The 12238-nt window shown below is 36.7% G+C and overlaps 1 protein-coding gene across 1 annotated transcript in view; it reads left to right on the top strand.

Annotated features, from left to right (window-relative positions):
* Positions 1-12238, top strand: part of LOC125104222 (serotransferrin-like) — a 62423-nt gene that overhangs the window by 47972 nt on the left and 2213 nt on the right. Inside the window, 2 exon segments of the mRNA XM_047736719.1 lie at positions 1889-2025; positions 3173-3227. Coding sequence (XP_047592675.1) covers positions 1889-2025; positions 3173-3227 — 192 coding nt within the window.

Genomic DNA, 12238 nt, shown 5'->3' with positions numbered 1-12238 from the left:
ATCAGAATGGTTGTGTGTATTAGTTGTTTACCCTCTTGATCCAGTGCCTGACTGGAAATGGTGGCTCAGTGCTGCTGCCCAGTATCATGAGATTGTACTCCATATTACTAGCCCAGGAAAAGATTAAAATTCAAAATCTGAAATATGGTTTCTTTTGAATGTGTATTGCTTTTGCACCATTGTAAGGTAAGAAGTTTTAAGTTGAACTATTTTAAGTCGGGGACCATAGTAGGGGTCTCTTTCTGGACTTTGTTCTACTGATCTCTACTGATCAGGACCATGCTTTCTTGATTACTAAAGCTTCATAGTAAGTCGGGCAGTTGTCAGTCCTCCAGCTTTGCTCTTCAGTATTGTGTTGGCTATTCTGGGTCCTTTGCCTCCCCATATAAATTACAGAATCAATCTGTCAACATCCGCAGTAAGTTACTAAGGTTTTGATTGGATTTCATTGGAATCTATAGATCAAGTTGAGAAGAACTGACATTTTGAAACTGTTTAGTCTTCCTGTCTGTGATGGTGGAATATCTCTGTTTATCTAGTTCTGCTTTGATTTTGTTGATCAGTTTTGTAGTTTTCTCATATAGATCTTGTACATATTTTATTATATTTATACCAAAGTTTCATTTTTGGGTGGATGATAATATAAATGGTATTGTGTTTCTAATATTTTGTTGTTGTGGGTGCTGTTTTTTACTGCTATAGGATATGAAAGCCTCTCTCCAGAATGGGTTCATATTTCCTTCTGTTGGGGGCCCTTGGAGTTCATCGAATCTGGCCCCGTTTTTATATAAATCTTTCTGCATCTCACGTCGTGAAAGAGTGTAAATTCATACCCCCGACCCCCAATCTGTGTGGCACAGGAGGCCTGGCATTTCAGTTCCTTTGCATTATTTTCCCACACCTCCCGCCACTAGACAGCTTTTAAGTTGTAGGTTTTGTGCAGAGGGTTCAGTTCCAGCTCCCCGACTGCATGTTGGCCATTGCTCGTTTCCAGCTACTCCTGAGCATTCAAACCCTGGTCCCTACAGTCTGTTATCTGTTCTTTCTCCTGTACTGCTTTGCTTTAGCTTTGATACCTCTTTACTTGTGCCACATGAGGATTCTCACTGTTGCTGCCTTAGGTTGGGCCCTACCAGGTCACTGTGCTTCTAGTTTGGTTACCCTCTTAGATTTATCTGTCTTCCATGAAGCACCAATATTCTTTGTAATAGAAAGGCACAAACTCTGGAGGTCAGTGTCATTCCCCTTTGCTGCTTGGCCTGGTTTCCTCCCTGTGTACCAGCCTACCTTGAGCTCTGTAGGCCACGCTGTTCCACTCCTTTGTGCTCTGCGCATACTACTTTCCAGGCAGTCTGTGTCCCGATTTTTTTGTCTAGCTAAAATTCAGCCCAGCTGTTGACACCTCCATTAAGTCATCTTGACCTATTCTCATGTAAACGGTCTTGTTTGTTCCCGTTGGTGCATAGGTAGGTTTTAGCATTTTATGACACAGTTTTGTATATGATGATTTCCTGGTCTTTGGGGGCAGGCATGATTTCCTTTTTTATCTTTTTGGATTATTCATTGATAATATAGTAACACTCAGTAGTCCTTTGTTTTTTGTTGTTGTTCTTGCATTTTTATAAAACTTGATAAAAATTATTTCAAACTGTACAGTCACCAGAAGTACATAGTTAACCAAAAATGCACACACTTGGCATCTCCTCAGTAGTCCTTTGTTAAGTGAGTATTTATTTGTATGGTGTGATTACGTATGTGCACAGTTGCATTTGAGCCTGCTGTGTGTTACTAATTAGGATTGAACTGGATGAAATTAAGGATATAACTTTTCAGTATAATGCTGCACTCCTGCATGCTTACATGCTGGTTTTTCTTTCTCCTCCTCCAGGGCTGTTGTGTTTGTTGTGGACAGTGCGGCCTTCCAGCGAGAGGTGAAAGATGTGGCAGAGTTTCTGTATCAAGTCCTCATCGACAGTATGAGTCTGAAGAACACACCCTCATTCTTAATCGCCTGCAATAAGCAAGGTGCCATCATGTTTTCCAGCAATAATAATTGAGATTTTTCTGGGATTGCTACTAAGAGCTAATACATTTGTTATTACTGAGGATGAGAGGAACTATGAAGGATTTTAAATCTAAAAATTGTTTATATACCTGCATTTTTATTAGTTTTTTTTTTTAATTTTTATTAATTTTGTTACTTTTACCAGTCTGTTCTAAGGAGTGTCTATTACCAGTTTTTCTTTGATATAGTGTTTTACAATTTTCACAAAATTATTAATCATTTTACTTTATTTACCAAGTTAAGTTCGTCCAGGTTCACAGTATATCCTATCACACACAATTGTGGAGGGCCAGGGGACCATCTATCTTTTCAGACAACTTTATCTTCCAGCACATTTTATCAAGGAGGGTTTGCACAAGTTGTGTTTTCTTTAACCTCATAACCATTAAACATTTTCTATCACACCCAGTAATCTGAGGCTTCAGTTTCATTATCTCTAACATAAGATAAACTAGTTGATTTTATAGTGTTCTTTCAGATTAAAATTCTGATTCTACAGAGAGCCTTGTTCATTTCTCAGAAGTGATCAGGTAGGAATAACCCTAACAATGCCTAATCAGGAAGTGGTGTTAGGATCATTACCTGGCCTCTCCGTTTCTTCTCTTTGGTGTAGGAGAGAAGGTGATATTTATTTGGCTTTTGCTTGGTGCCAAACCAGCAAAGAGGGTGTTCTTCTCTTACCAAGGGGCAATTAAGTGACTTACTATCCTAGTATCAGCTGGAAATGTGCTTAGTTTACTTTTATATGACAAGTAGGATGTCTCTGTTTACAATCAAAAAGCTGGTAGGTTTTCTCTCTGATACACTGGCTGGACTTACATATATTTTGATTTAAAAGGTCTGTAAGATGTAGAAACTTTCATGAACTAGTCAATTTTAGGGATATGAGCTTAATATATTTGTAAGCATTATTATAGGAAAACCCATACCTGAAAATTAGAAAGCTTATTTTAGTAGTTAAGCTACTAATGGTAGAAAGCTCTTTAGGGAAAAAAAAAGGGAGAAAGAAACTTATTGGTTTAAATTGGAATTTTCCATATGTGCAAGAGGTCTTGGGAAAAGACCCTTTCTGGCTTAAACTATAACAATGTCTTTATTTCTTTACAGACATTACAATGGCAAAATCCGCAAAGTTAATTCAGCAGCAGCTTGAGAAAGAACTGTGAGTATGAATAAGTCCTATTGATTAATGTAGATTTTAACACTTAGGAAATTTGAATATATTGCTTAAGGTCTTTGGTCATATATAATTATCATAGGCCAAAGAATAGTGTGACATATATTTATGAAGTAATTGACAAAATTAATGGAATTCTAAAAAGCATGAATGGGATGTTTATGGATACTTTAAAAATTCATGGAAAGAAAATCTTAGGTTTATTGAGACTGTAAGCTCAATTTATTTTCCCACTGTTTCTAGTTCATTTATAGTAGATATGAAAGGTTTTAGAAACTAAAAAATTTGAAAGCCATGAAGGCGCCTGGGTGGCTCAGTTGGTTAAGCGACTGCCTTTGGCTTGGGTTATGATCCCAGAGTCCCGGGATCGAGTCCCGCATCGGGTTCCCAGCTCCGTGGGGAGTCTGCTTCTCCCTCTGACCTTCTCCCCTCTCATGCTCTCTCTCTCTCTCTTTCTCAAATGAATAAATAAAATGTTTAAAAAATTAAAAAAAATAATAAAAAAAATTTTGAAAGCCATGGAAATTTTTGTTGACAAAATAAGGAAGGAATGTTTTAAAAGAATTTAAAAATCTATTATACTATTTTATAGCTTATTTTATTATTTTCTAGCTACGTTGCAATATCATTTAGCTTATTTTAGTGTTTAAAAATTTGTAAAGTGAGCTAACTTTTTGAATTTTAAGAAATCTACTAGCATGTCTATACTCTCCCAGTTTGTAAGAGCTAGCTACAGCTTGCTTACCCAGGAGCTATATATGAAGCAAGTAATTTTTTCTTGCTGCTGTTGTGTAGACTTTTTTTTTTTAATTTAAGAAAAGAACCTAATGAGGAAAAATTGTGTAAATTCAACTTTGAGGGGCACTTGGGTGCTCAGTCAGTTAAGTGTCTGCCTTTGGAGCAGGTCATGATCCCAGGGTCCTGGGATAGAGTCCTCTATCAGACTCCCTGCTCTCCAGGGAGCCTGCTTCTCCCTCTGCCCTGCCCCCTGCTCATGCACTCTCTCTCAAATAAATAAAATCTTAAAAAAAAAAAAATTCAACTTCGAGCACATTTTTTCCCTCACCAGGATTTACTTACTCATTTATACATTTAACATCTAGTATATGGCAAGCCCTGCTTTCAGGATGTGGCTGTAGGGGGAACTGTGATGTGGTTCCTGTACTCAGGAGCTGAGGGTTGACAAACTCCTGCTCAGGGTGTGCAAACAAGAAACAGTTTTACATATTTAAAGGGCAGGTTAAAAAAATAGGAAAAGTAGAAAAATATGTGACAGAAACTAAATGTCACCCACAAGCCCAAAACATTTAATTTATGGTTTTTTACAGAAAACTTTTATCAGACCTGGTCTGTCATTTTCTGTGTTTTTTTTTTCTTTTAACTGAGAATGATATATTTAATTCCATATGCTTTAAACTTTTTAATATATGAATAGAAGAGTAAAGTTAGCGGTTCAGTCAGATTTATCAAAGACCTCCTGCTTTCAAGTTGAATATCAAACAAGATTTTTTTAAACCCCTTTATTGGGGGGGCAATTGATATGTAAAAAGCCGTGCATATTTAATGTGTACAACTCCATGCATTTGGGGATAAGTATCCACCTTTGAAGCCATCACCACCATCGAGGCCCTAAAAATACCATTATTTTGTAGTTTCCTCCTGCTCTCTTTATTGTTTGTGTTTGTGTGAGGGTGAGTGAGAGAAAGAAAGAGAGTGTTTCATGAGAATACTTAAGATCTATAGTATTGGCAGATTTTAAGTATATAGTGCAGTATTGTTAGCTATACACACTATGCTATATAGATCTCTAGTACATACTTATTTGCAAAAGTGAACCTTTTTTTAAAAAAAGATTTTATTTATTTGAGAGAGAGAGTAGGGGGAGGGACAGAGGGAGAGGAAGTAGAGAGCCTGCTTCCTCTCCCTCCAGGAGCAGAGAGCCCAACATGGGCTGGGATCATGCCCTTAGCCGAAGGCAGACGCTTACCTGACTGAGCCACCCAGACGCCCCTGTATAACTGAAACTTTATAACTTTTGACCTAATAACCAAAGGCTCCCCATTTCTCCCTCTCCCCTACTCCAGTAACCACCATTCTACTCTGCTTCTATATGTTTGTTTTAGATTCCATATGTAAGTGTGATTATATCTTATTTGTCTTAATTGGGTTTGTTATATCACTTAGCATAATAGGTTCATCCATGTTGTTGTAAATAGTAGGATTTCCTCATTTTTCAGGGCTAAATAATATTCATTGCATGTATGTTCCACATTTTCTTTATCCATTCATCCTTTGATGGACATTTAGGTTGCTTCCATATATTGCCTCTTGTAGTAATGCTCCAATGAACATGAGAGTGCAAGTACCCCTTCAAGAACCTGATTTTAATTCCTTTAGATAAATACCCAGAAATGGAATTGCTGGATCATATGGTAGTTTTATTTGTAATTTTTTGAGGAATCTTCATGCTGTTTTCCATAGTGGCTGTATCAATTTACATTCCCACCAACAGTGTACCAGGATTGCCTTTTGTCTGCATCTCTACAACTTAACTTGTTTGTTTGGTTTTAATGTTAGTCACTATCTCAGGTGTGAGGGTATATCTCATGGTGCTTCTGATTTGCATTTCCCTAATGATTAGTTATGTTGTGTACCTTTTCATGTACTTATTGGCATTTGTGTCCTCTTTGGAGAAACGTCTGTTCAGAAATGCCTACCCTTTGTCCGTTTTTCAATTGGATTTTTTTTTTTTCTGTTAGTGACATGTAGGAGTTTCTTATATATTTTGGATATTAACCCTTATCAGATATATGGTTTACAGGTATTCTTCAGTTCCAGGTTATCCTTTTATTTTACAGATTGTTTCTTTTGCTCTGCAGAAGTTATTTAAATTAGCAGTCACATTTATGTTTCCTTCTGTTGCGTATGCTTTTGGTGTCATATCCAAAAACATTGCCACAACCAGGGTCACTGAGCTTTTCCTTTGTGTTTCCTTCTTGGGTTTTTATGGCTTAAGGTCTTATGTGTTAGTCTTTAATCCATTTTGAGTTAATTTTTGTGTACAGTATAAGCTAAAGGTCCAATTTTATTCTTTTACTTATAGATAATCCAGTTTTCCTAGGACCATTTATTAAAAAGACTATCCTTTACCCATTGTATATTCTTGTCAGCCTTATCAAAGGTTAAATGACTGTATGTGTAGGTTTATTTTTGGCCCCTCTATTATATTCTACTGGTCTGTGTATCTTCTTATATCAGTATCATACTGTTTTGATTACTATAGCTTTGTTATATAATTTGAAACCTGCAAGTGTGTTGCTTCCATCCTTTTTGTTTTTACTCAAGATTACTTTTACTATTGTGGGTCTTTTTGTGGTTCCATATGAATTCTATCATTGTTTCTTCTATTTCTGCAAAAAATTATTCCATTGGAATATTGATATTGCATTGCATCTGTAGAGGGCTTTGCATCATACAGACATTTTAACAATATTTAATTATTCTAATTGAGGAACAAGGATATCTTTTCCTTTATTCTGTCTTCAGTTTCTTTCACAGATGTCTTATTGTTTTCAGTATATAGATCATTTGCCTACTTTAGGGTTTACATTTACACTTAAGCATTTTATTTTTGATGCTTTGTAAACAGGATTGGTAATTCCTAATTTCTCTGATAGATCATTAGTAGGGTATAGAAACATAACTGATTTTTGTATGTTGATTTTGTATCCTGCAACTTTACTAAATTTTTTAGTAGTTCTGTTTCTTTGGTGGTGATTTAGGGATTTATATATATAAGATTAAGTCATCTGTGAACAGAGATAATCTTCTTTTTGATTTTCATGCTTTTTATTTCTTTCTTTGCCTAATTGCTGTCTCTAGGTCTTACAGTGCTATGCTGAATACACGTGATGAGAGTGGGCATCCCTGTTTTGATCTTAGAGGAAAAGCTTTCAGCTTTTCACTGTTGAATATGATATTTTCTGTGGGCTTGTCATATATGACCTTTATTATTTTGAGCTATATTCATTCTGTGCCTATTTTGTTGCATTTTAATCATGAAAGGATGTTGATTTTTGTCAAGTGATTTTTCTTTATTGAGATGATTGTATGATTTTTATCCTTCATCCTGTTAATGTGATGTATTCCCTCTATTGGTTTGTATATGTTGAACTGTCTTTCCATCTTGAGTAAATCCCATTTGATCATAGTGTACAATTCATTTAATATTTGTACTGTTGAATTTGGTTTGCCAGTATTTTGTTGAGGATTTTTGTACCTATGTTCATTAGGTATTTTGGCCTATACTTTTCTTTTAGAATCCTTATCTGGCTTGGCTATCAGGGTAAGGCTAGCTAAAACGAGTTTGGAAGTGTTACCTCCTCTTTAATTAGGAAGAGTTTGAGGAGAATTGGTGTTGATTCTTCTTTAAATGTTTGGTAGAATTCACCAGTGAGCCATCACGTCTTCACCTGTTCTTTGCTGGTCGTTTTTGATTACTGATTCAGTCTCCTTCCTCATTATTGGTCTGTTCAGATTTTCTGTTTTTTCAAGATTCAGTTTTGGTATGTTGTGTGTTTCTAGGAATTTATCCATTTCTTCTAGGTTGTCTAATTTGTTAATAGACTCTTATCCTTTGTATGTCTGTTGTATAAGTTACCCCTTTCATTTCTGATTTTATTAATTTTAGTCTTCTCCTTGCTAAAGGTTTGTCAATTTTATCTTTCAAAAAACTCCTCTTAGTTTCATTGATATTTTCTATTGTTTTCTAGTCTGTATTTCATTTGTTTCTGCTCTGATGTTTATTTTTTCCATCCTTCTGCTAGCTTTGGGGTTAGTTTTTTCTTTTTCTAGTTTCTGGAGGCGTCAACTTAGATTGTTTATCTGAAATCTTTCTTTTTTCCTAGACTAGATATTTATTGCTATAAACTTCCTTTTAGAACTGCCTTTTGCTGCATCCTGTAAGTTTTGGTGTGTTGGGTTTTCATTTTAATTCATTTCAATATTTTTTTATTTGCCTTTGGATTCTTCCTTGACCTTTTAGTTGTTCAGAAATTCTCCACATATTTGTGAATTTTCCAGTATTCTGTTATTGAATCCTAGGTTCATACCATTGTGGTCAGAAAAGATACATGATATGATTTCGGTCTTAAATTTGTTAACTTGTTTTGTCACCTAACATGTTATATATCCTGGAGAACTGTTCTATGTACACTTAAAAAGAAAGCATTCTGCAGATGTTGGCTGGAATGTTCTGTTAGGAATATTTGGTATATAGTCTTGTTCAAATATGTTGTTTTATTGATTTTTGTCTGGATGATCTGTTCATTATTGGAAGAGTGGTACTTAAATCCCCTGCTATTACTTTGTTGATATCTACTTCTCCCTTTAGTTCTATTGATATTTGCTTTATGTATTTAGATTCTCTGATGTTAGGAGCATATCTGGTTACAATATCATATCCTTTTGATGAATTGACCCCTTTATTTTTATATAATGACCTGCTTTGTCTCTTGTGACAATTTTTAACTTAAAGTCTGTTTTGATGTAACAATTATAGCCAGGCCTGCCCTTTTGGTTGTCATTTGCATGGAATGTCTTTTTCTGTCCCTTCACTTAGAACCTTTAATCTAAAATGTGTCTCCTGGAGACAGCATATAATTCAGTCTTGTTTTTTTTTTTTTTTTTAATATATTCATCCACTCGGTTTTGATTAGAGAATTTAAACCATTTACATTTAAAGTAATTACTGGTAGGTAAGGACTTACTGTATTTTTTTTTAAAGATTTTATTTGTTTATTTGACAGAGAGAGATCACAAGTAGACAGAGAGGCAGGCAGAGGAGGGGGGGAGCAAGCTCCCCGCCGAGCAGAGAGCCCGATGCGGGACTCGATCCCAGGACCCTGAGATCATGACCTGAGCCGAAGGCAGCGGCTTAACCCACTGAGCCACCCAGGCGCCCAGGACTTACTGTATTTTGTTGATTGTCTTCTGTTTTTTAATTCCTTTGTCCCTTTCTTCTTTCTTTAATGATTTGTTTGTGGTGTTATACTCAGATTCCTTTCTCTTTATTTTGGGTATCATAGGTTTTTTTCTTTATGATTACAATGAGACTTTTACAAAACATAGTATTGGTAATCTTATTTTAAGCTGATAACAGCTTTAATGCTTGCAAAAATTGTATGCATTAACTTCTTCCCTTCATTTTATACTATTAATTCCACAATTCACATTTTTATCCACAATTCACATCTTTTTTTTTTTTTTTTAAAGATTTTATTTGTTTATTTGATGGAGAGAGGAACACAAGCAGGGGGAGTGGGAGAGGGAGAAGCGGGCTTCCTGCAGAGCAGGGAACCCATTGAGGGGCTCGATCCCAGGACCCTGGGATCATAACCTGGGCCGAAAGCAGATGCTTAACAACTGAGCCACCCAGGCACCCCTCCACCATTCACATTTTTATATTGTATATCCATTAATAAATTACTGTAGCCATAGTTATCTTTAATACTTTTGTCTCTAGCTTTCATGTTAGACTTAAGACTTAAGTGATTTATGTGTCACCATTATAGTATTAGAGTATTCTGAATTTGTCATAGTGAGTTTTATACTTTCCTGTGTTTTCATGTTGTTAGTGTCCTTTTGTTTCACCTTTAAGAACTGCCTTCAGCATTTCTTCCAAGGCAGGTCTAGTGGTTATGAACTCCTTCAGATTTTGTGTGTCTGAGAAACTTTTTCTCCTTCATGTCTGATGGACAGTTTTGCTGGGTATGGTATTGTTGGTGGCAGTTTTTTTTTCTTTCAGCACTTTGAATATATCATTCCATTCTGTACTATCATACAGACTTTCTGCCAAGGCTAAGAAATTTAGTCTTATGGGGTTTCCCTTGCTTGTAATCATTGTCTTTTCTCTTGCTGTTTTCAAAATTCTCTTTGTCTTTGGTTTTTTGTCAGTTTGATTATAGTGTGTTTTGGTGAAGCTCTCTTTATGTTTAATCTATTTAGGGTTCTTTGGGCTTAATGGATCTACCTGTTCATTTCCCTTTCTAGATTTAGGGTTTTCTGTATTATTTCTTTAAAAATAAGTTTTCTGTTTGTCTTTCTCTGCTCCTTTTGGACTGCCATAATGCATGTATTTGATTCCTTTAATGATATAAGTTATCTAGTCTCCCTTTATTCTTTTTTTTCTTTTTGTTCTTCTCATTGGGTAACTTCAAATTACCTGCCTCAGGCTCTCTGGTTCTTTCTTCATCTTAATCAAGGCTGCTGTTAAAGATCTCTGAATTTTTCACATCAGTCAATTGTGTTCTTTAGCTCTAGAGTATCATAAAAACTTTTTATGGCTTCTCTTTGTTGAGCTGCTGCTGCTGTTGCTTCTTCTTCTTTTTTTTTAAAGTAGACTCCATGCCCAACATTGGGCTTGAACTCACAAACCTGAGATCAAGAGTCTCATGCTTACCAACTGAGCTAGCCAGGTGCCCTGAGCTTCTTCTTTTTATTCATATATTACTTTTCTCATTTTGTTGAGTTGTCTGTTCTCTTTTATAGCTCAGTGAACTTTCAAATGATTATTTTGAATTCTTTGTCAGGAATTTCATAGATCTCCATTTCTTTAAGGTCAGTTATTGGTACTTTATTTTGTTCCTTTGATAGGCTTGCTGCTGGAGTGCTTTGGCAGACTGGCCTGGCTCCTAGGCCCATGGGTGTGTGGGTCTACTGCCTGGCTTCATGGAAGTGGGCCCGGCACCGGGGTCCACTTGGGTGGCCTGGCCAGGTGCCTGGTCTACTGGGGCAGGTCTGGTGCGGGGGTTCATTGGGGTGGTCCTAGAGCTTGGGCCCAGAAGAGTGGGCTGGGGCCATGGGGGGTCAGCCTAGTGCTGAGTTCTGTGGCTTAGTGAGTGCTTACTTCACTGTCCTCCTCCCAAGTGAAGCATATCTCTCCGTGCTTGCAGGAAAAGTAACGTGGGTAATGTGAAACTGTCCTTCCTATCCTCTTTGAATCCATCCTTTCTTATTTTTGTGTAACACCCAGTTGTAATCTTGGACCCAGATGCCTGCTCTCTCATGCATGTGTGTGGTTATTCAAATTGATGGTTCTGTGAGAAGACTTGTGCTGGAAACCCCTATTCTGCCGTCTTGCTGATGTCAGTGTCAGTGGTTTCTGTCCCTTCTGAAATTGCATGTTTATCATTTTTTCCCTTACTTCTGATGGTCACTCTCTTAAGAGTATAAATTGCTTGTTGTTAGGCTAAGGAAATTAGAACAATTAGATGATTTGGTTTTCCTAGAAATTCTGGTGCAATTGTTGGGAATTGGTGGGGGGAAGTAATCATAATGTTTGTGTATCCCATTTTGGTTTTTTCTTCTGGTATAGTCCAAGTCTTCCTAGGTTCAAAAAATGTATTTTCTTTAGTCCTTGCTTTTCACTCTAAAGAGCCATAGAAAAGCAATACAGACAGAAATGCTATATTATAAGGTAGTGAGGTAAAATGTTAAAAGTTGGGAAGGTGAACATCAGTTAAATTAGGAGTCAGATTTGATTTGATCTTTAAAGTTTTTTTTGTTTGTTTGCTTGTTTGTTTTTTTGTCAGAGAGAGTGAGCACAGGCAGACAGAGTGGCAGGCAGAGGCAGAGGGAGAAGCAGGCTTCTTGCTGAGCAAGGAGCCCGATGTGGGACTCGATCCCAGGACACTGGGATCATGACCTGAGCCGAAGGCTGCTGCTTAACCAACTAAGCCACCCAGTCGTCCCTAAAGTTTATTTATTTTTATTAGTAATCTCTACACCCATTTTGGGGCTCAAACTCATGACCCCGGGATCAAGAGTCGCATGCTCTTAGAACTGAGCCAGCCAGGTGCCCCAAGAGTCTGATTTTAAATTAATGTGAGAATTTGGCCCTATCAGCATTGAAGCATTTCATAGTCTTCTGAAAAACTTCTGAAAAGGCTATGTTCATATGGCCTTATGGCAAGAGCTGAGTACAGGTGATGTTTGGC

Source organism: Lutra lutra, chromosome 1 (assembly GCF_902655055.1).
Source record: "Lutra lutra chromosome 1, mLutLut1.2, whole genome shotgun sequence".
NCBI classification, from domain to species: domain Eukaryota; kingdom Metazoa; phylum Chordata; class Mammalia; order Carnivora; family Mustelidae; genus Lutra; species Lutra lutra.
The sequence above is the reverse complement of the archived record's forward strand: the minus strand, read 5'-3'. Positions and strand labels throughout refer to the sequence as shown.